A 25017-nucleotide genomic window follows, 5' to 3' on the forward strand; every position below is an offset into this window, starting at 1 on the left:
ACCCCTAAAAACTTTATTGGTAACAAATATTTAAAAACGCTCAATGTTGTCTCCATACATACAATAATGTACACAGGGATATTGTGAGAAAAGTGGTGTAAATACACCTACTTAGATAAAAAACATATGATCATATACAGAAAATAACAAGAAGCTGGTACTCAAAAAAATGGGAGGAAAACTAGAAATGGAATATAATTTTCTTTTTTCCCATTCCTTTACGTGCCAAGTACTTTTTAGATGTATAATTACAGAGTGGAATCCTTCTTGTACACTAACAACAGTATAGGAGTACCATATAGCCATTGATCCAGAGAAGAACAAAACAACCGCAAGATCAATATAAATGTAATAGGGATAGTCACCGTTGAGCAGGGCACTATTGTCATGCACTGTAGGGTGCCAACATCCACAGATAGGTAGGGAATACTTATATATTTAGAACTTTAGATAGTGCCTTGTTCAATTATGTTTACATTGATTTTGTTGATATTTTATTCTTTTTGTATGGTGATATCTTTTTTACCCTAAAGGCCCTTTTACATTTAGCAATGCACCAGCGATCCGACCCGGTCAGGATCGCTGGTGCATCGCTAAATGATCGCTAGTGAGCTTTCACACAGAAAGATCTCACAGCGATGCAGCAGCGACGCAGCGCACGATACTTATCTTTCACACACAGCGATCCTGACGTCCTCCCGCCCGCGTCCAGCGTCGCTCGCCTCGCCCAGCAGGAAGCTGACGACGAGAAATGGAGCCGCCCGATCTCGCGCGATCAGTGACGGACAGCGGGGGAGCCGGTCGGAGGTAAGTATCACACATAGCAAAATCAGTGACGTTTTAGTGATATTGCTAGCGATATCGCTATGTGTAAAAACCCCCTTAAGGCCTATGTAGGGGTATTTAAACCAATTTTTGTATACCTGTTATATGTAATGATGTGTGAGGATAACATTAAGCATTTTAAAATATTTTGGCTAAAGTTGTTTTTAGGGATTTTTTTAAATCTAATATATAAAGCTCAATGTGGGTATGTATGTATGTACAGTCATATGTTAAAGTTTGGGCACCCCTATTAATGTTAGCCTTTTTTCTTTAGAACAATTTTGGTTTTTGCAACAGCTATTTCAGTTTCATATATCTAATAACTGATGGACTCAGTTATATTTCTGGATTCAAATGAGGTTTATTGTACTAACAGAAAATGTGCAATCTGCATTTGAACAAAATTTGACCGGTGGAAAAGTATGGGCACCCTTATTTTCTTGATTTGAACACTCTTAACTACTTTTTACTGACTTCCTGAAGCACTAAATTTGTTTTGTAACCTCATTGAGCTTTGAACTTCATAGCCAGGTGTATCAAATCATGAGAAAAGGTATTTAAGGTGGCCACTTGCAAGTGGTTCTCCTATTTGATTCTCCTATGAAGAGTGGCATCATGGGCTCCTCAAAACAACTCTCAAATGATCTGAAAACAAAGATTATTCAACATAGCTTTTCAGGGGAAGGATACAAAAAGTTGTCTCAGAGATTTAACCTGTCAGTTTCCACTGTGAGGAACATAGTAAGGAAATGGAAGAACACAGGTACAGTTCTTGTTAAGCCTAGAAGTGGCAGGCCAAGAAAAATATCAGAAAGGCAGAGAAGAAGAATGGTGAGAACAGTCAAGGACAATCCACAGACCACCTCCAAAGACCTGCAGCATCATCTTGCTGCAGATGGTGTCACTGTGCATCGGTCAACAATACAGCGCACTTTGCACAAGGAGAAGCTGTATGGGAGAGTGATGTGAAAGAAGCTGTTTCTGCAAGCACGCCACAAACAGAGTCGCCTGAGGAATGCAAAAGCACATTTGGACAAGCCAGTTACATTTTGGAAGAAGGTCCTGTGGACTGATAAAACAAAGATTGAGTTGTTTGGTCATACAAAAAGGCGTTATGCATGGAGGCTAAAAAATACAGCATTCCAAGAAAAACACTTGCTACCCACAGTAAAATTTGGTGGAGGTTCCATCATGCTTTGGGGCTGTGTGGCCAATGCCGGCAACGGGAATCTTGATAAAGTTGAGGGTCGCATGGATTCAACTCAGTATCAGCAGATTCTTGACAATAATGTGCAAGAATCAGTGACGAAGTTGAAGTTATGCAGGGGATAGATATTTCAGCAAGACAATGATCCAAAACACCGCTCCAAATCTACTCAGGCCTTCATGCAGAGGAACAATTACATTGTTCTGGAATGGCCATCCCAGTCCCCAGACCTGAATATCATTGAACATCTGTGGGATGATTTGAAGCGGGCTGTCCATGCTCGGCGACCATCAAACTCAACTGAACTGGAATTGTTTTGTAAACAGGAATGGTCACAAATACCTTCATCCAGGATCCAGGAACTCATTAATAGCTACAGGAAGCGACTAGAGGCTGTTATTTTTGCAAAAGGAGGATCTACGAAATATTAATGTCACTTTTATGTTGAGGTGCCCATACTTTTGCACCGGTCAAATTTTGTTTAAATGCAGATTGCACATTTTCTGTTAGTACAATAAACCTCATTTGAATCCAGAAATATAACTGAGTCCATCAGTTATTAGATATATGAAACTGAAATAGCTGTTGCAAAAACCAAAATTGTTATAAAGAAAAAAGGTTAACATTAATAGGGGTGCCCAAACTTTAACATATGACTGTATGTATGTCCGGGATTGGCATCTGCACCGTCGCAGCTACAGCCACAAAATTTTTAATTTTTTTTTTTTGTAATTATTTAAGAGAATTTTTTCGTACAATACAGTACAAGAAGTGTTACGGCTCAGACAATTAATCAGCATATGTTTCACAAATCAGAAAATATCAGTGGGATAGAGTATCAGTTAAATTCCCGTGAAATCGTACTGGTAGATACCGTTAAACATGTAAGCTATAAAAAGAACTAAACAATAGAAAGAACTAAGTTCAGGTAGTATTAACTTAGTGAATGTATAAACGGCTCCAAAAGAACGTACGAGTCCCACTGGAGACCTACAAAGATGAGACAACTATAAGTAAAGAGTGCACCGGTTAAAGCAGTCAAATGAGTAAGCTGCTGGTTAGTCTGATCTAACAAAATTGGAGATGTTTGCAAAAATTTGGGGTAGTTTTTGGGGTCGGGCTCTACCATTCCGACGCAGGACTCTGGAAGGAGGCGGGGGGTGTGTGTGCAAGTATGATAACCACTGAGTGCTGTCAGAGGACAGGGGAGGGTCTAGTTATCCAAAGATGTCTTGAACTTTAGTTACCCACTCAGCAATTGTGGGGGGGGGAGGGTTGTCTCCAATGAATGGAAATTAGGTGCTTAGCAGCCGCTAACAAGAGGGGTAGTAGCTAATGTATTTGGGGTTTAAACTCTCTAGTAGGTAGTGATAGAAGAACTTCCTGAGGGGTTAGGTTCCGTTTAGTTAATCCTAATTGGCGCAGGTATCTATTAATTCCTGACCAGTATGTGGAGATAACCGGACATGCCCAAAAGATGTGGGTTAGTGTACCAACCGAACTAGAGCATCTCTAACAGAGAGGAGTGGAAACCAATCCCATATGGAACAGTCTGTCCAGAGTTCTGTACCAGCATGAAAGGATTTTGAAGGCATTTTCCTGTAGTAGAATACACCTTGAAAAGCCGTGGGAATTGCCTAAGATTTGACTAGTCTCCTGGGGAGATAAGGACAGATTCAGTTCAGATTCCCATGAGGATAAATAAAGTGGCTTAAATTGAGATAGCGGATTGACCAGATTAATATACAAATTAGAGACGAGTTTAGCGGGAATGGACCGGAGACCCACCAAAAATTCCAGCCATAGCCAGTCGGAACCATGTTTGTATCTAGATCTAAATTTGGAGATGATAAAACGTATCTGAAGTTTTTGTAAAAAATTTCGAGGTTGTTTCTTGGCGTCGTTTGGCCAGTCTTCAGTACAGGGGACCTGGTTGGAGAGAAGGTGCGAAATTGGCAGGTTCGGTAAAAAATCCCATAGCCCATAAACGTCGACATAGTTCGGGTCAGTCAGCCAAGGAATGACTCTTAATGGGATGTGGTTTAAAAAATAGCAGTGAGGTAATATATTAGGCACTAAGGAACGTCTAATAGCCAGGGTGTTATAAGTTATAGCGTCAATCGAATGAGTAGTTGGAGTACAGGAAGACCAAAGGAAAATCTCGGCCCTATTGCCCAACAGATTGACCTCGAAATTTTGATCTTTCTGATCAGGGTTGGTCTTGACCATGTGTAGCCAGCGGGAGAGGTGGATGGCTTGGTAGTATTTCTTGAAGTCAGGAAGACCAAGTCCCCCTTTATTTTTTGGTAAAAATAAAATTTTGGGAGGCAGTCTGGCTCTTTTATTTTTCCATATAAATTTTGAAACTAATTTGTTCACCATGATAAAAAAAGGAGTTGGGAAGAGGAATAGGAACCATGTTCATAACATAAAAATTGTTTGGAAAAATGTAAGATTTGATAACATTGATCCTCCCTATCCAAGAAAGATAAGGCAATTCGTAAGAATTAAGTAAAGTTTTTAAGTTGGATACCAAAGGGAGAAAATTAAATTTATATAGTGTTGAGGGGTCAGCGGTTAAATAAATCCCCAGGAATTTTAACTTTTCAGAAGGCCAATGAAAAGGGGTCGTTTGTTTTAGCTTCGAAACCTCTTTTTTTGATGCCGAGATGTTCAAAATTTCTGACTTGCTCATGTTAATTTTGAAGTTAGAAAGAATTCCAAATTCCGTAAATAAATCTGAGAGGTGTGAAAAAGCTGTGTTAGGGTTAGTAATCAAGAGTAGGAGGTCATCTGCAAAAGCAGCTATCTTGAGTTCTATCCGGCCCACCACTAATCCCCTGACATCAGGGTCTTGTCTGATTTTCTGTATCAATGTTTCCATCACTAGGACAAAAAGGGAGGGGGAGAGAGGGCAGCCCTGTCTAGTCCCATTGGAAATCTTGAAAGGAAAGAATTTGAAAATACCGTATATACTCGAATATAAGCCGAGATTTTCAGCCCGTTTTTTTGGGCTGAAAGTCCCCCTTTCGGCTTATATTCGAGTCATATACACCGGGGGGTCGGAGGGGGAGAGGGGGCGGGGGTGTCAGGTCATACTTACCCGTCCTGACGCTGTCTCTTGAGCTCCCAGCTTCTCCGCGCTCTCTGTTCCTGCCTTCAGCGGTCACGTGATACTGCTCATTAAAACTCATGATATGCACATATTCATGAGTTTTAATGAGCGGTATCACATGACCGCTGAACGCAGGAAGAGAGAGCGCGGAGAAGCTGGGGGCTCAAGAGACAGCGTCAGGACGGGTAAGTATAGCGATACTCACCTGTCCTGCGTCCATGGCTGCTTGCTGCTGTCTGTCATCGGTCAGTGACTTGAGACAGCAGAGGGCGCGGTGACGTGGTTAGTGCGTGCCGCGCCCCCTGCAGTCTGAACGTCACTGACTGATGACGTGGCAGATAGCGGTGAGCAGCCATGGACGCAGGACAGGTGAGTATCTGACACCCAGCGACGGAGAGGTGAGTATGTAATTTTTTTTTATTTTTACATGCAGCGGCAGCACATGGGGGAATAATCTTAAGGAGCTTCTAATGGGGCCAGTATATGGGGGAATAATCTATGGAGCTGCTTATGGGGGCAGTATATGGGGGAACAATATGGAGCTTCTAATGGGGGCAGTATATGGGGGAATAATCCTTGGAGCTGCTTATGGGGGCAGTATATGGGGGAATAATCCTTGGAGCTGCTTATGGGGGCAGTATATGGGGGAATAATCCTTGGAGCTCCTTATGGGGGCAGTATATGGGGGAACAATATGGAGCTTCTAGTGGGGACACCATATGGGGGAATAATCTATGGAGCATTTCCCACCCTAGGCTTATACTCGAGTCAATAAGTTTTCCCAGTTTTTTTGTGGCAAAATTAGGGGGGTCGGCTTACACTCGGGTTGGCTTATACTCGAGTATATACGGTAGTCCATTTACCCTGACCTTGGCAGTTGGGGTCGTATAGAGAGACATAATGGCTTCTATAAAAGGAGGGGGAAAATCAAATTTTTGCAAAGTGCAAATCAAATAGTGCCAGCTGATTCTGTCGAAGGCCTTCTCGGCGTCTGTCGACAAAATGGTTAAAGGGATGCCAGAGCGTTTAGCATGAGAGATGGCAAGTAAAGTTTTTGTAGCATTGTCTTTACCCTCCCTTCCCTTTACGAAACCCACTTGGTCAGGGTGGACCAACTTTTCCAGGACGCTATTAATTCTAGAGGCTAGAATCTTCGACCATAGCTTCAAGTCCGTGTTTAGTAATGAGATAAGTCAGTAATTTTCACAAAGGCTGCCGTCTCTACCCTCCTTAGGAATAATAGTAATATATGCCTCCAGGAATTGTCTAGATGGGGTTTTCCCCTCTAGAAATGCATTAAACAGGTCCACTTTATGGGGAAGGAGAATATCTGCAAATGTTTTATGATAAATCACAGGAAAACCGTCTGGGCATGATGTTTTATTGTTTGGGATAGTGTGTAGGGTGTCCTGTATTTCTTGGAAGGTAATTTTTGAAAGAAGGGATATACGATTTCCTAATGGGACCTTGGGAAGGGAGAGGGGGGCTAAAAATTTCTATATACTATCTGCTGCAGTAGAGCATTCTATCATTGGTTCAGGGGTATCTAAATTATAGAGTGATTCACAGTATTGTCGAAAAGTCTCAGCTGTCTCGTCGGACCTAAACACCTTTTTATTAGCTTTTGTAAAGACATGCTTTATGAGCGTTTTTTCTTTTTGTTTCTTGAGCATATGGGAAGTGAGCTTACTGCATTTGTTCCCATGCAAATAAAATCTGTGTCTGCAATGCATAAACATTTTTGCAGAGTTCATGTTTAATAAATCTTTAAGTTTGCTACGAAGAGAGTTAAGGTCCTGGAGAGAGGTCCGAGAGTTTGTTTTTTTATGGATGCGTTCTGAAATGCTAATTTGTTGTAATAGTGACATGAGTTCCTTATCCCTTTGTCTCTTATGGTAGGATGCAATTGAGATAAGTTCCCCCCTAATGACTGCTTTATGGGTCTCCCAAATATTGGGGGTAAGTTGATTATCAATGATATTTTCAGTGAAAAATTGTGCCATGGTAGTTTTTAATTTCTCAATAATATTTGGCTTGTCTAAGAGAGCTTCATTTAATCGCCAGGACATGGCAGGACGGGGTCTACGTGTCAATAAGGAGATCCATAAAGATTGGGGCATGGTCTGAGATAGTGATGACACCTATTTTAGTAGATTTAATTAACTGTAGGGCTTGTGCTTGGATTAAGTGAAGGTCAATTCGGTGGTATGAGGAGTGGGGAGGTGAGAAAAAGGTGAAATCTTTCGTGGTGGGGTGGGAAAGACGCCAGGGATCAATAAGTTGGAGCGATTCTAATTTGTATAAAAGTTTACGTCTTAAGGTCTGAGAAATAGTAGAAGAGCCACTTGTAGCGTCTATTTCAGGTTGAAGAGTAAGGTTGCAATCACCGCCCACAATCAGTAGCCCCTCCTTAAAAAGTTGCAGTGTGTCTAGTGTTTTTATAATCCATTGCACTTGCTGAGTATTGGGGGCGTATAGATTAGCAAAGGTGACCATAGTATTAGCTAGCATTCCCTTAATGAATATATATTGGCCTTCGTGGTCACTTAAACTGTCTTTTAGAGTAAATGGGATACCTTTTTTTATTGCCACACTAACCTCTTTGGAGGAAGAGGAACTACAGCTGTTAAACCAGAAAGGATAAGAAGAGAAAGACATTGTAGGGATTCTGCCTATTTTGAAGTGTGTTTCCTGTAGGAAAAGAATTTGTGCCTTCTGTTTTTTTAGAAGATTAAGGACTTGGTTGCGTTTAGGAGGGGAATTCAGCCCTTTGACATTAAACGACGCCACCGTGACAGAGCCCGGGCTCACCTGACTACTCATGGTTAGTAAATCTCATAGGTAATCCTGTCTCATCTGAAAACCTGAAAAAGGAGAACAACGTGAACAATAAACTTTTTACAAACAAAGACTCGCCTACCATAGGGGGGGGGTACAGAAACCCAAACATAGGCGAGGTAGCCCAAGTTGTGAACTAGAGTAGAAAATGAGGAGAGAAGTATATATCGCGGACAACATAAGGTAGAAGAAAAGCTAGGTTAAAAGGAGGGACATTAGTAAGAAATTCTAGGACAATGAAAAATAATATCCTGACAGAAGAATATATGGCATTAATATAGACACAAAGTCTTCTGCAGATCAAGGTGGATGTTTCTTGGGATCCTGCTTCTTGGTTTTAGGAGAAGTATGTTTCTTTTTCACGGATCATTCTTGCGGTCTAGTAAGGGGAGGTATATTCCAATTGGTGTCTATTGGCATCCATGAAGGAAGATCTATTGGTGAAATGCCCAAAGAGTCCCAGGCCTTGGGCAAGTCTTCCGGGGAACGTATCGAGATTTGTCTGCCTCCTGCGTTTATTGCAAGGCCAATAGGGTACAGCCATTTGTAGTTAAGATTTTTGGCTCTTAAAGCTGAAAGGAGTGGTCTGATAATTCTTCTCTTAGCTAGGGTCGACGGACCAAGGTCCTGAAAAAGTTGCAGTTGAGAGTTCTCATACAGGATTTTATCCTGTTCTCTAGCTTTTGTTAGGATGTCCGCAGTGTCCACATAGCTAAGAAGGCCACAGATAACATCTCTTGGTGGTTCGTCCTGCTTCGGCTTAGGTCTTAGAGCACGGTGTACTCGTTCAATAATGATAGAGGCGCTCTGTCCTGACCGAGAATGCTGGCGAAGATTTCTCTGGATACTTTTCCCAAGGTATCATGTGCAAAAGATTCAGGAATGCCTCTTATGCGGATATTCTTTCGTCTGCTCCTATTTTCCTGGTCTTCTGCTGCTAATAGAGCCACATTGAGCTGTTGTTGTTGCTTGAGGACTTGCTCGTTAAGACAGCCAAGAGTGTCTACTTGCTCCGAGTTTGCAGACTCTAGGGCCTCAACCCTTTGACCCAGATGTTGGAGATCTGAATGCATGCCGGAAATCTTCTCCAGGATGGGTTTCATATTTGGAGCTAACAGTTTTTTCATAAACGCTCTAGAGATGGGGGCGGCGTCTTTCATCGTAGAGTCACTGTCGAGGTCGTCACCACTAGATTCGGAGTCGTCCAGGTTCTCGAAAGAAGTTGATTTTTTAAGAGACCTTCTTGCAGAAGTTTGGGAGGACTCGGAATTTTTCTTCAGATATTTGTCTAAATCTCTGTGTGTATTTTTTTTCTGTTCGTCTGCTGCTGCTTTATTAGCTAATTTTTCACGTTCTTTTTGTGATTTAACCATTATGAAAGTCCTGATAACGTGAAGGCTGTGTTCACAACTTGGACATTTGAGAAACTTGTTTAATAGTGCATTATGTCTAGAATTTGAACGCAGTACGTATCATGGCCATTTGGTGTCGCCAGAGGGGCATAATTGGGGTAGAGACTGAAACTGGCCTGGCAGAGTATAGAAAATGTCAGAAAATTATAACAGGATGAAAGAAAAAAAAAAAAAAAAACCACCATAAGTGTATAGGTGGATTATTATTTATGGCCCAAAAATAAGAGTGTGGTGCAGTCTGTGGAAGGCCTCAAATAATCGCCAGGTATAAATCTTCTTACTTGCAAATAGTTGCTGCCCAGAGGAATCCATAATGACTCCCCTGCTCCAGAATTGCTTACAAGAGGGTTTGGGGCAGCAGGCAGTAGCGTTATGCACAATATGCGGGGGGAGAAGAAGCGTCAGCTCCACTATACCGTCCCAACGTGACCCGCACAGCTTCACCACCACAGGAGCCCAGTTAAGATGGCTGCTTGAGATCCGGGGTCCCTCCACAGGCGCACTGAGGTCGGAGACACCGCCCCGCACAGAGGGGCCACAAAGCGCCTTACCGGAGGACAGGGAGGCGGCCCCGGGATTACCCCCGCAGACGGCGCCGGGCCCAGGCCATCCGCCGCGCTCAGAGGAGAGGGCTCCCGCTGGCGACCGCCACAGCACCAGGCCTCTCGCCCCGGCAGGACGCAGAGCCGCCCCCGATGTGATGCACGTCCCTGGCCGACCAGCACCAGACAGGCGCCGCCAGACCGCTCACGGCAAGTCGGGTAAGTGACGCCGAGCTAGTAGAGCGCCGGAGCAGTCACTGGTCCTCCGTCCCCACTGACGGGGGAAGATGACTCACGTGGCAGGCTGCCTCCTCACCAAAATGGCGACTCCGGCGGGAACTTAGGTAGTAGAAAGTGTCCTAGGTTGAGGGGTCTCCCTAGGTTGAGGGGTCTCCTGGCGATATTTTGGTTAGGGAGTTCAGCCCTTGAACTCACAGGGCGATTCCACGAGGCAGTAGGCTGAAGGTTATCCTTATCAGAGGGGTATAAAGCCCTGGTGTTCAGAGCAAGATGGCTGCCTCTTCTCTCACTCCCCATCTCGGAGGGGCGTCCTTCACCTTCTCAGAGAAAAAGGCACTTTAGACAGGCAAACCTGGAATCCACTCAAGGCCAATCGATCGTGCAGGTGTTAAGTGAGGTAAGAGATCTCCTTTCCCTGCAGGAAAATGCTGCTTAGCAGCTTTATGTGAGGTAACTGTAGGAGAGCTCAAAATCCTGCTGCCTCTCACGTCCAAGGCTACGCCACGCCCCACAGCCACAAAATTTTGCACAGTCACACGTCTGGACCCTGAGAGCGTCATAGGCTATGTTGTGAGGTGAAATTTTAACCCCGCGCGTTCCAATTCACCAAACAATTTTGCCCCTAGATACATAATGGGGAAAAAGTGTATGTATGTGTGTGTGTATGTATGTATGTATGTATTGGCATCTGCACCGTCGTAGCTACAGCCACAAAATTTGGCACAGTCACACGTCTGGACCCCGAGAGCGTCATAGGCTATGTTGTGAGGCGAAATTTTAATCCCGCGCATTCCAATTCACCAAACAATTTTGCCCCTATCTACATAATGGGGAAAAAGTGAAAGGAAAAGTGTTGGAGGCAAATTGACAGCTGCCAGATGTGAATAAGGGGGACTGAAAGAATGAGAGCGATGGCGCCAAAGAGTATATACCGTACAGTTGTTAAGGTGGGGCCCTGGCATGGGATACTCCGCACACACGGGGATATGAACACATGTAGTGGTCGGGCTGAGGGAGGCGCGATTAGGTGTTGTTGATGCCGATAGGCGGGGAAGGTGTGCTGTTCCCACAGAACTGGAGGGGGGGTGACCCACTTCTTGACGCCGACAGACTGGAGACTTGAGACAGGAATTGAGTTCAACAGGCCTGTGTTTATTCACCCTTCCTTGATGACTTCCAGCACTTTGTCACAGGAATTTCACACCTCCCTTATCACACAGACTCGGGTACCTTCACTTCCTCTGTTTCACTGTCTTGGCGTCCTCTGTGGTACTCCTCATTGTGGCTGCCCTAGGCACTTCCACCACAGTACTTCACTGTCCAGAGTACACCGTTACTGGTCACTCACAGACCGTCTGTCTGTCGTTGCTGTCTTTTGGGCCACCCCCCGTGACCGTCTCTCCTGTCAGATCCTCTCTGAGGGCCCTCCGCTGCTTTTCACTTCACAGCAGACCCTCCTATCTAGTGAGCTCCCCTGGCTGACTGAAGCTTCTGGAACCTTCCCTCAGCCTTTATACTACCTGCACTGGTAGCTCTGCCCACTATCACCTGACAGAGACCTCTGACCAATGACAGTGACCTTGACCCCTGGCAGTTACATAACCACTTTCTTCCTCGCTCCCCACTGCCCTCTAATGCTCACTTTACAGCACGGCATCCATTTTCTCTTCATCTCAGTGCTTCCATTCCTACACTGAGCTATCCCTCTGTCCCTCACCACAAGCAGATCCATCCGCCAGGTCAACCTCCCCACATTCTCCCTTCCTTTAACCATTGTTGTCCTCGACAATCTCATCCTATTCTGCTGGGGTGTATGTGGTGTCAGGGACCTGGCACTGTAAAACAAGTCATGGTCGGCGTCTTGGTCACACAGACCCCTTTGTCACACAGACCCCTTTGTCACACAGACCCTCGGTCACACAGACCACTTGGTCACACAGACCCCTTTGTCACACAGACCCTCGGTCACACAGACCCCTTGGTCACACAGACCCTCGGTCACACAGACCCCTTTGTCACACAGACTCTCATACCTGGAACTACGTCAAATGTAGTGGTATGGGCCGCACTGAGGGACTGACTCATGTACCCCGGTCTGTCTACCTTCTTCCTGTCTTGTCGTCCTGTCAACTTGAGTAAGTCGTGGTCGTCATACTCCACGTACCCGGGACCTGTTGAACACACATTTTTTCTATAACATTTTAACATTTCAACATGTCACATCTACCACACACTTTACCATCTTTACTGCAATACGTTTTTATCAAGGCAGATTTTTTTCAAACTTCAAAAACAAAACGGGCATACTCCCCCTTCCCTTGCCATGAGCACCTCCCCTGTGCGTCCCTGCTGTGTTAGGAGAGAATATTTCTTATCAAGCAAAACATTTCTAATACTTGGACATCTACCTGTCCTCTGAATAGCACAATGGTGCATAAAATTTCCGGTAGTCCGGGCCATCTCCCAACGGCCGGTGGTCCGCCAACTCAGCAAGGGACTCCACAGCCGTGAGGTCCTGGGATTCTTGGGGTGTCTCTATGAGTCCCTTTTACTGGGGCACGTAGTCCTCAGGGCAAGCAATTACTGCAACAGCGTAGTATCCTCGTGGGCAGTACTCCTTATAATAAGAGACCCAGTCTCCTTCCTGTAGAGCTCAGCCGTGACGGATGGACGCCACATTTAAATACACTTTTTCTCCAGTGGCGCGATCCCGGATAAAGCCATACCCTTTCTCCTGGTTCGCGTGCACCAGCCTCCCGATGGAACGTGGAACCACCATACCAGCCTCTCCTTTTTCATGTAGCAGCCCCCAGATCTCCCACTCTCTGGCCTTCTTTCCTTCGATGACCTCCGCAACCCAGGCGGAGGGTCCGGTATAGGCCGCAGAGTCCGATGGGCGGGCCGTGGTCGAGGGCGGGGCAGAAGCCGCCGCAGGCTCCGGTGGTGAGTAGGCCGCAGCCGGCTTTGACAGCGACGTCGGCGTGGCCGCAGGGGAGGCCGCAGCTAGTACCAAGGTGTCCACGGGCTCCGGCAGAGCAACCACAGGTAGGGCCGCAGATGAAGCAGCGGCCGTAATTGCCGCTGAGTCAGACACTGCAGCTGATGGCCCGATTTCAGCAGTGACCGGGAGTGGGACCGATGTGGTTTCAGTCAGCTTGACGGGGCCACACCGTCGCTCAGAGTGGGAGGCACCACCGCGTAAGGAGGCTGGCGGGGAGGCCGAGGACCGGTGTCAAGGCCCCGTGGTCTGTCTGCTGCATGGTGCGTGGGGACGGGGTTTACCCGGGGTGTCGCCGGCGGGGCCGGGGACACGCTCAAATTCCCAGCCGCCGCGGCTCCCAGCAGACTCTCCCACCGCACCTTTTTCGGCCGTTTATTATCACCCCGCCGTCAGACAGGGCCGGCCTCCAGGCCCGACAGCTCCGCGGGGAGGCTCCCTGGGCAGGTCTCCCGACGAGTCTCCAATTCTTGGCGCCACCGCCATTCCTGGCGTCCGATACCCCGACAGCTGCAGCGTCTCATGCCGTCTGAGGTCCTGTAGCTGAATGGCGCCAAACAGCCGCAGCAGGTCTCTCCACCCGGGCCACTCCCGTTCTTGGGTGGTGCGGCGGTGGGCATCTCCACCCATCTTCCAGGGTCCAACATGAGGGGGCAGTTCTCTCCAGATGAACACCACTCCCCCCAGGGGCGGATTTGATATAGCCCCGGATCATCCAGTACAATCAGCAATGTCTATATCTCTTTCTTTGGACGCCAAATCTCCACAGCCATATTTTTTTTTTTAAACAGTACACTTTTCTGCTCCAGTTGTACTTATTGGCAGCCAGCAATCCACAGTCCAGTTTTAAATTGTAATCCACAGGGAATGGAGAGAAAAAAAAAAATTTCTTCAACCCACACAGCTTGTGGCCTCTGTTACTTGGTGGCAGGCTTGCCGCTGAAGATGTATTGGCAGCAACGATCCTGCCGACTACGCCAAATGTAGTGGTCGGGCTGAGGGAGGCGTGATTAGGTGTTGTTGATGCCGATAGGCGGGGAAGGTGTGCTGTTCCCACAGAACTGGAGGGGGGGTGACCCACTTCTTGACGCCGACAGACTGGAGACTTGAGACAGGAATTGAGTTCAACAGGCCTGTGTTTATTCACCCTTCCTTGATGACTTCCAGCACTTTGTCACAGGAATTTCACACCTCCCTTATCACACAGACTCGGGTACCTTCACTTCCTCTGTTTCACTGTCTTGGCGTCCTCTGTGGCACTCCTCATTGTGGCTGCCCTAGTCACTTCCACCACAGTACTTCACTGTCCAGAGTACACCGTTACTGGTCACTCACAGACCGTCTCTGTCTGTCGTTGCTGTCTTTTGGGCCACCCCTCCGTGACCGTCTCTCCTATCAGATCCTCTCTGAGGGCCCTCCGCTGCTTTTCACTTCACAGCAGACCCTCCTATCTAGTGAGCTCCCCTGGCTGACTGAAGCTTCTGGAACCTTCCCTCAGCCTTTATACTACCTGCACTGGTAGCTCTGCCCACTATCACCTGACAGAGACCTCTGACCAGGGCCGGACTGGGACTAAAATTCAGCCCTGGCATTTGAAGTTACACAGGCCCACTAGTCACATGGTGACTATATAATATCTTTGTACACTTGTAGTTTACAAGAAGTGAGAGGAGATTAACACGACTATATAACATGTAGTCATAGCTGTGCCCAGTATTTCAGCTCAGTCCTATTTATTGCTTTTAGGTACAGTGCTCTTCCCAAATCTCTGTCCCCTTTTGTATGCATGATTACAGAATTCCTGGCAGAACTGCTCTCTATTGGGCAGCCAGACCCCCTGGTCATAGCCGCCCCTATCATACCTCCCAACTTTTGAAGAAGGGAAAGATGGACAAAGACTGCGGCGCGCACAGTGCGCTGCTGCAAATTTTGGCCACGCCCATCCACACCCATTTCACAACTAGTCACACCCATGTCCACACCTAATCGCACCCATTTAGCACTGCTGATCACACTGACTGGTACTGAGGGCACAGTGGCTGGCATTATGGGCACACTGACTGGCACTAAGGAAGAGAGAAAACAGAGAGAGAGAGAAAAAAGAAAACAGAGAGCGAGAAAGAAAGGGGAAAGAAAGAAAGAACAGTGAGAGACAGAGAAAGAACAGAGAGAGAAAGAAAGAGGGGAAAGAAAGAAAGAACAGAGAGAGACAGAGAAAGAACAGAGAGAGAAAGAAAGAAGTAAAGAAAAGAAAGAAAGAACAGAGAGAAAGAGAGGAAAGAAAAAGAAAGAAAGAGGGGAAGAAAGAACAGAGAGAGAAAGAAAGAACAGAGAGAGAAAGAAAAAGAGAGAAAGAAATAAAGAAAGATTCTACAAAGATACTATAGCAGCCCGGCTCCCATTGTAGTGCCCACCTGAGCCTCCCGGTGCAGGACCTATCATGATCCGCTCACATGGCCGGCATCCCCGATTCCAAGGCGATCCTGCTGTCTGCGCTGTCGGAGGAGGACACGGTGATGGATCTGAAGCATTCCTGGTTCCGTCACAATCTCCTCAAGAAATTATCTCATTTCCGGTCAGCTTCCAGCACATCACTTCAGGTGGAACATCATGTGTGTGTTTTAAAATGCTCCTCGGGGCTCCGCCGTGTACTCCTGTGTCCGTGGGAAAAGCACGCTTTGTATGCTTTGTACACACTTGGCTCTGCTCCGTACACACACGGCTCCACTCTGTCCACCTCGTACACGCGTGGCTCCTCTCCGTACACCTCGTACACACGGCTCCTCTCCGTACACCTCGTACACACGGCTCCTTTCCGTACACCTCATACACACACGGCTCCTCTCCGTACACCTCGTACACGCGCGGCTCCACCTCGTACACACACACACGGCTCCGCTCCGTACACCTCGTACACGCGCGGCTCCACCTCGTACACACACACGGCTCCTCTCCGTACACCTCGTACACGCGCGGCTCCTCTCCGTACACCTCGTACACGCGCGGCTCCTCTCCGTACACCTCGTACACGCGCGGCTCCTCTCCGTACACCTCGTACACGCGCGGCTCCTCTCCGTACACCTCGTACACGCGCGGCTCCGCTCCGTACACCTCGTACACGCGCGGCTCCTCTCCGTACACCTCGTACACGCGCGGCTCCTCTCCGTACACCTCGTACACGCGCGGCTCCTCTCCGTACACCTCGTACACGCGCGGCTCCTCTCCGTACACCTCGTACACGCGCGGCTCCTCTCCGTACACCTCGTACACGCGCGGCTCCGCTCCGTACACCTCGTACACGCGCGGCTCCTCTCCGTACACCTCGTACACGCGCGGCTCCGCTCCGTACACCTCGTACACGCGCGGCTCCTCTCCGTACACCTCGTACACGCGCGGCTCCTCTCCGTACACCTCGTACACGCGCGGCTCCTCTCCGTACACCTCGTACACGCGCGGCTCCTCTCCGTACACCTCGTACACGCGCGGCTCCTCTCCGTACACCTCGTACACGCGCGGCTCCTCTCCGTACACCTCGTACACGCGCGGCTCCTCTCCGTACACCTCGTACACGCGCGGCTCCTCTCCGTACACCTCGTACACGCGCGGCTCCTCTCCGTACACCTCGTACACGCGCGGCTCCTCTCCGTACACCTCGTACACGCGCGGCTCCTCTCCGTACACCTCGTACACGCGCGGCTCCTCTCCGTACACCTCGTACACGCGCGGCTCCTCTCCGTACACCTCGTACACGCGCGGCTCCTCTCCGTACACCTCGTACACGCGCGGCTCCTCTCCGTACACCTCGTACACGCGCGGCTCCTCTCCGTACACCTCGTACACGCGCGGCTCCACTCCGTACACCTCGTACACGCGCGGCTCCGCTCCGTACACCTCGTACACCCGCGGCTCCGCTCCGTACACCTCGTACACCCGCGGCTCCGCTCCGTACACCTCGTACACCCGCGGCTCCGCTCCGTACACCTCGTACACCCGCGGCTCCGCTCCGTACACCTCGTACACACACGGCTCCGCTCCGTACACCTCATACACACACAGCTCTGCTACATCCACACTGTAGATCCTGACCCCACACATACTTACCTCAACCAGCACCATGACAACAGCAAAGCAGAGTCTTGCAGACAGTAGAGGCAAGGCTGAGCGCACAGGACCTGTGATGAGGTCACAGGAGGGGCGGAGTCAGGGGTGACATGATCGGGGGTCTGGACAAAGGCTCCTGATCATGTGACCCCCTGACTCCTCCCCTCCTGTAACCTCATCACAGGTCCTGCGAACAGAGCGAGCAGGCAAGCGAGTGCGACGCTGTGAGTGGCTGCGGGGGGGAGGGGGTCTCATGCTAAGGCGAGGATGGGGTGCGAGGAGGGGGGGGCGTGGCTGCTTATCTCCCTGCAGTGCGGGAGGAACTTGGAAACTATCACCGCCGTGCCCGCAGAGGGCCGGCGGCAGGAGCAACAGTGGCCGCAGCAGCTGGCAAGCGGCCAGATGATCGGGCGCTGCCGCCCGCGGCCCACGTGACAGCGGCCCAGCGGGAAAATGCCCGGTTGGTTATATTGCCAATCCGGGCCTGCCTCTGACCAATGACAGTGACCTTGACCCCTGGCAGTTACATAACCACTTTCTTCCTCGCTCCCCACTGCCCTCTAATGCTCACTCTACAGCACGGCATCCATTTTCTCTTCATCTCAGTGCTTCCATTCCTACACTGAGCTATCCCTCTGTCCCTTACCACAAGCAGATCCATCCGCCAGGTCAACCTCCCCACACACACACAAAATGCGCCACACACTACCACGTGCTTCAACACATATACCACCCTCCGCACACATTTCACCACACATACACCAACCTAGCCACATAAAAGTCGAAACACAAAAGTCGCCACTCAAAACTCGCCACGCTGTCCCAGAGCTGTTTAAAAGATGAAAAATGAGCTGTGATTGGTTGCTATCAGCAACAGTTTTCTTTGTAGACAGTTGTGGTAACTGAGGCCTATTATTCTTATAATTTCTATGGTGTTATCGTCCTTCTGTAAAGCTGGAAATAACACAATTTATTACTGTGCCAACACAGACCACCCTCTGACACAGACTGCAGGGGGAGCCGAGTATCACACAGGATAGGATTAGATACACAGCTCAGCAGTCAGTATCACACAGGATAGGATTAGATACACAGCTCAGCAGTCAGTATCACACAGGATAGGATTAGATACACAGCTCAGCACACAGTATCACACAGAATAGGATTAGATACGCAGCTCAGCACACAGTATCACACAGAATAGTATTAGATACACGGCTCAGCAGACAGTATCACACAGGAGAGGATTGGATACACGGCTCAGCAGACAGTATCACACAGGATAGGATTAGATACACAGCTCAGCAGTCAGTATCACACAGGATAGGAATAGATATGCGGCTCAGCAGACAGTATCACACAGGATAGGATTAGATACGCAGCTCAGCACACAGTATCACACAGAATAGTATTAGATACACGGCTCAGCAGACAGTATCACACAGAGTAGGGTTAGATACAGGGATCAGTAGTCAGTATCACACAGGATAGGATTAGATGCTCGGTTTTTATGTGCAATATAATCATTATAATTTGATATAACTAACCACAGTTGGTTACTATGCCCAGGCAACGCCGGGTTCTTCACCTATTTCAACATAAAGTTGGGCTCCCTATTTTAAATTTGTAGTCATTTTTTCATTAGTAGTGCTGGGTTAGTCAAGTGGTAAACTCTTGGAACACATGTAGTATCGGTGTCAACACGCCACCTGAATACTCAGGCAGTGAGTAGTCACCTGAGTGGGCTTTAGGAGGCTTAGGAAGATATCAGGGGTGCTCATGTGTTTACTTTATTAACATAACATTGGAGATTGGAGAGTGCCAGGTGTGACAGAGAGGAGGCGCAACTATCAGACAGGTGAGTAATGTTCCTTGCACAGCGAAGTAACCAGCGTGCTCTGCTCTGTAGGGGAAGAGGGTGAAAAGGATGCATTCCTAAATCATCTCTTTTACCAAAAGTGCGGCCTTCCAGGACCTTAAAGCCATGGCATATTTTTTTAAAATCTTTGTACAATGGAAATAAAATTTGAGTTGTAAATGTGCTACTGAAACATATTGTGAGAAGTGAGCTTCATATCACCTAAACTTTAGTAACCCTTCTGAACTACATGAATCTCAGCTGCCACAGAGTTGACACCTGCACATCATACATGGGGACGTGATGAGTCTGTCGCAGTCCATTCTGACGGACACCTGAGTGTAGATGCGCACACACACACACTTCATTATGGCTAAACCTGCTCCTCGGGTTGAGTGCTATGGTACCGAAGTGGTTAAACTAATAAAGACAAATTAATAATTAGACACCACACTATATCCTGTGCCCTGGATTTCACAAATGGTTCCTTTGTCTTAAAATGTTATACGAGCTAAGTTTAATCTTCCTTTTTCTCTTCAGTGGTCAGATGATGAGAATACAACGACTCTTACGGTACGTTCTTTTGTTTGTTGCCTCTCACCTTATTTTACACTTGGAGGCTGGAGCCATTGAATATGCCTGTGATGTTGTGTTACTTTGTTGTGATCTTGTTCTTTCAGGCCCCAGAGTTCCCAGAATTTTCTACAAAAGTACAAGAAGCTATTAATTCCCTTGGAGGAAGTGTTTTTCCTAAGCTGAACTGGAGTTCTCCTAGGGTAACTTGCCATATATATTTTCACCATATTCCTTGTGTTATTTACTTAAGGAGATCATTAAAAAATTTTCCTAGCCACCATCAGATACTTAGACAAAAATATTTCTACCCAAAATCTAAAAAATGTAGTAGGTAGGTTTGCTTTACTCCTACAGAGATTGAAACAATATCAGTATAACAGAATACATAGTATTCCCACCATGAAGATAAGGCCCAGTGCCTATCAGTGTCAGGGCCAAACAATGTCAATAATGAACACTCCCAATGAACACTGTTGAGGGCAGAGCAGAGTCCTGCAGTGCGCAGGCGTCGGGAGAGGTCCGGCGCCTGCGCACTGCAGAATTCTGCTCTGCCCTCAATAGGGCAGAGCAATGCGCCTGCGCCGGAGCCATTTCAGGACGGGAGAAGAGGACGGCATCGCATGAAGAAGGGCGGCGCCGGACCGGACAGCAACACCCATCGGACCGGACCACCCACCTCGGTGAGTATAATATAATGTGTTTTTCTTCTCTTTCAGGTTACATCGGGGGCTTATCTACAGCATTACAGAATGCTGTAGATAAGCCCCCGATCTCTATGCCGGCAGCTGATAGGGGATAAAAAGGGTGACAGATTCCCTTTAAACTTAACTGCTGTGACTGCAGTCTACAAAGTGCCTCAAAATAGAAGTACCAATGAGTGCCTTAAATTACATGCAGTCAGACATAACAAGAAGGCAGCCCGCACTCATAATTAACCCATGTGGAGTGCCACCGCAGCAACCCCAACGCGCGTTTCGCGTTGGCTTCCTCATGTGGCCTTTTGGGGGGGTCCCATGTTATTATCCTTCTTTCCCAAAAATTTTTATTGTTTAAAACATTAAACAGAAGGGGGGGGGAGGAAGGGGTGGGGGACCATGTTATTATCCTTAACCATATTCTGGTAGCCTTCTGACCAGTCCTTAACTCCTACAATTCCGTACAACTTTTTTTTGTTTTTTTTCCCCCTTTTTCCAAGAGGCATTAGGTTTTTTTTAAAAAAAAATTTTTATTTATTTTTCTGTCAATATAGCCGTATGAGGGCTTGTTTTTTGCAAGACAAATTGTACTTTGTGCGACACAGAGGCTATAGAAGGCAACCAGTACAAAATGAATCCCAATTGCAAAAATAGTTTTTTTGTTCTTATCTTCAAATATATGCATTTCTGTAAAGAAAAATCTTCCAAAGGAAGTCAGTGTTCAAGCATTTAATAGGTGGTAATACTGATAGACAACCATGAGTAGTCTGTCTGTTCTGAGTGGACAACCTCGGCATCATTTCTGGCATCATGAGCCACAACACATGCAGGGATTGTCTAACAGTCCGACAATTCCTGCATGTGCTGTGGCTGTCTAATAGCTCTGAGACATGCAGCTGCGGGGACTCAAACATATTTTTCAAGCACAAACGAAGATACTCGGTTAGGACTCGAGCATGCTCAGATAACACCTTATCTAAGCACATTTGCTCATCACTAGTTAAAAAATCTTTTCCTCTTTTTTTTTTTTCCTCTGCATGTGCTGAGATTTTCCGCTCAGTTGGTAATGTTTGTGTAATCCGTGGCACTTTGAGCATTCTTCCAGTTTAATGTAGCCAAGAACTTGTCACCCGGAGCTCTGATGAAATGACGGGCATTTCTGCTGTGTAAGAGGGTTTTTTTCCCATTAGCATTACAACTAGAGCCAGGGATTTGCTGCACGATGTGCAGTTCATTGGCCGTGTAGTCTTTGACAAGTTCTTCATGAAGACAGTCTGCTTTTTAAGACACAAGGCAAAATTTCTGAATCAGTGATTTTTTGAAATACATTAAATAACATATCAATCACAAAACATTGTAGCGTATTGTGAAACTTTAACATGAGGCAGCAATTCACTGAAAGCAGACATGTCGGCACATAAGGCGTCCTGGCATACTGTGAACTAAATGTAGGATGTGGGATATTCTGGTAATAAATGTAATCACTAATAAATGTAACCAGATAGGTTTGTCAAACTGTGATATTGCTTTAAGGGTCTCTTTGGGAATATTAACAAATATGAACCTAGCACTCGACTTTGGGAATATTGCCAAATTTCGCATCCTGCATACATTGCTAAATAAATCTCAGACCTGATAAGGCTGGTGTAGTTACTGTGAAATTCCTTGTCAGACTACTTTTTTTTATAAAGGATTATCTAGCCAAACTTGATCCCTGCCCACCTATTTTTATTGACAGCTTTTGGTGTCCTTCCTGCTGCTGAAATCTCACACTGCTCAGTACAAGCTGTTAGTCGGGCTGGGTGAGTGCGCTGAGACTAAATACCCTAGCTATATTTCACTATGTCGCTGGATTCATAAAATGCTCATCTTAATATCAAGATTATGCAGCCATTCTTGCGTCGATTTTCAAAGTAAGTACATTGGTCTCATCAGGTCTAAGAGATCACTGTAATGTTACATTATAGGATGACAGATCCTCTTTAATCCCTTAATGAGCGCCATACTCCTTTTTATGGTGGTCACTAATGGAGTTTATTTCCCCGGGCCACATTTTTACAACACTGAGAAAAAGGTATATACCCCTCCCTTCACATGTACATGTGGCATCAGTTTTTTTCACGGATACCACAGGTACCTATTATAATTTATGGTGCTGCCCTCATGTCCGTGCAGACCACACTTAGACATGTTCGTTTTTTACCAAGAGCACAGAAGTCAAGGGCCAATAAGAGTCTATGGGTCTGTGTAAAACACGTACAGCACATGGATAGCATCCGTGTACCATCCTTGTGTTGCACATGTTTAACATGTGCAACACAAGGATGCCATACCATGGAAAAAAATGGATGGCGCACTGATCGAAAACACTGATGGCACACTGATCCAAAACACTGATGGCTCACTGATCCAAAACACTGATGGCTGGGGGCGTGGCTATGTAGTGAACGAGAGAAGATGCTCGTTGGGAGAGCTCCTAAGAATCCTGCACTATCCTGGACTCTGGACCCTTTCTTCTTGGTTCATTTGGAGCTGCCTGGACCCCTTTGGACAGCGGGACCCCCCTGGACCCCCCATAGGAGGACATGAGCGGGAGACCGGGGAGACTGGAGCGGGCGGCTGCTTCTCCACGAGGCGGCGGTCATCTTGGGACGCGCGGCTCTGCTACAGAGAGCTGCGGCGTCGCTCATATCGCTGCACCGCTGCTCGCGCAGTGAAGACTTCAGCAGGCAGAACAGGAGAGACACGCGGTGAGTGCCTTGAAAGATTGGGCCCTGTGTGCTCTTCCCCTCCGTCATTTAATCGCTGCACTGGCTGGCGCTATCACTGTGGGAGGCTCTGCACACCCTCCCCCCGCTGGTGCTGTCTCAGTGGGGACCCCTCTCCCTCCCCTGGCCGCAAGAAACTTTATATAGTTCGAGTCACTGTCCTCATAGTTTCACGTGGCCCCCCATCTCTGTGGCCTGAGCTATACTTATTCATTAATAGTCCTGCTGTGCTCGCTGTCTGCGGTGGACATTTCCGGAGCATATACCTCCAACTATCTCACTGGATCACGCTGCAACTAACCATGAGTTGATTTAAGGGGCCAGGAGCAGCAGAAAAACTAAAGGAGTATGCAAGACCCGATCCCTCTGAAAGTGCACGACCTCTTAGGAATACGTCCTCTCAAGTTCAATGTAAAAATTGTCCTTCTGGGGGTGAGGAGGAGGCTGAGCTGGAGGAATTGACCCTTAAACAGGCGTCTGAGCAGTTGATGCAGGATATCTCCCTCACCAGAGCATCCCTGACGGAGAAAATTGAGGATGTTTACACGGAGGTGGGGAGACTTCGTCAAGATATGCAGGCCATAAAGGGACGCATTACGGAGAAGGAGACGAGAGTGTCCCAGGTAGAGGATACCATTACACCTATGGAGGCCAAATTAACGAAAGTGTCGGGCTCCATGAATGCCATATGTCCCAATATGTCAATTATCCAGAAGGCACTGAGTTTTGCCATGAATTATCCAGATGCACATGTCATTTATGTGGGAGACTTTAATTTGGTCATGATTAATCATCTTGATAAGTTGAGATTGGGTGATGGAGTACAGAGTGCCCCCCCCCCCCCCCCCCCGGGCACATCCCAGCTACCACAATTTATGGCGGGTAGCGGGTGGCTGGATCTATGGAGAATGCGCAATCCTGAGACAAGAAAATATACTTGCCATTCCTCCACTAAACGCTCCCTATCTCGCATAGATTACATCTTTGGATCCAGCAGCCTAGCGACATGGGTGGATGATATTGAACATGGCGGGGATTTCAGTCCACAGTCCGGTTGTTCTTAAACTTAAATACGGACCATTGAATAATAGGATAACATGGAAGCTGAACCCTTTTTGGCTGAAATTGATAAAACCGCCTGATAGAACGATAGATCAGTTACGTTGCTTCATCTCGTACCACCCTGAACCCCGAAATATTAATTTATTTTGGGACACTCTTAAAGCTTATCTGAGGGGTTGTTTATCCTCCACGATCTCTTACATTAAATGAGTGACTTCGGAGGAGGATGGCGAGATGGAGCGATGTTTCAAAGATTCGGAGGCCGCCTACATATCTGACCAAACTAATAGCAATAGGGTGGAGTGGTTGATGGTTCAAAGGTTATATACTCAACATGTTGACACTAAAACTAAACGTAAATTATTTTTTGCCCGACAATCTTATTTTGAGATGGGGAATCAGGCAAGCAAATTTTTGGCTTATTTAGTGCGTCAACATAATCCAACTAACACAATCTTAGAGATTCGCAGTTCCGATGGTACTTTGGCCTCTACAACTAAGGAAATACTTAAATGCTTTTATGATTATTATAGTTCATTGTACAATTCTAAATCTGATGTTGATAGCCCAGGGTGTCTAAATTATCTGTCAGATATAGAGTTTCCTACACTAAGTCTTTCCCAGCGGGCCTTTATGGATGCTGAGTTTACTCTGGAGGAGATAGAGGATGCCATGAAAGATATGGCCTCTGGGAAGGCCCCTGGGCCGGATGGATTTCCTGTCGAACTGTATAAGAAATATCAGGAGATATTGGCCCCTCTTTTGCTGAAGGTGTTTCGT

General features: G+C 47.1%; 1 protein-coding gene across 1 annotated transcript in view; it reads left to right on the forward strand.

Annotated features, from left to right (window-relative positions):
• Window positions 1–25017, forward strand: part of CDC123 (cell division cycle 123) — a 159517-nt gene that overhangs the window by 41032 nt on the left and 93468 nt on the right. The window contains exons 4-5 of the mRNA XM_073551253.1: window positions 19677–19709; window positions 19817–19912. Of these exons, the coding sequence (XP_073407354.1) occupies window positions 19677–19709; window positions 19817–19912 (129 nt within the window). The remainder of the gene's footprint in view (window positions 1–19676; window positions 19710–19816; window positions 19913–25017) is intronic.

Source organism: Dendrobates tinctorius, unplaced genomic scaffold (assembly GCF_039654945.1).
Source record: "Dendrobates tinctorius isolate UK_male_01 unplaced genomic scaffold, ASM3965494v1 ptg000174l, whole genome shotgun sequence".
NCBI lineage: Eukaryota > Metazoa > Chordata > Amphibia > Anura > Dendrobatidae > Dendrobates > Dendrobates tinctorius.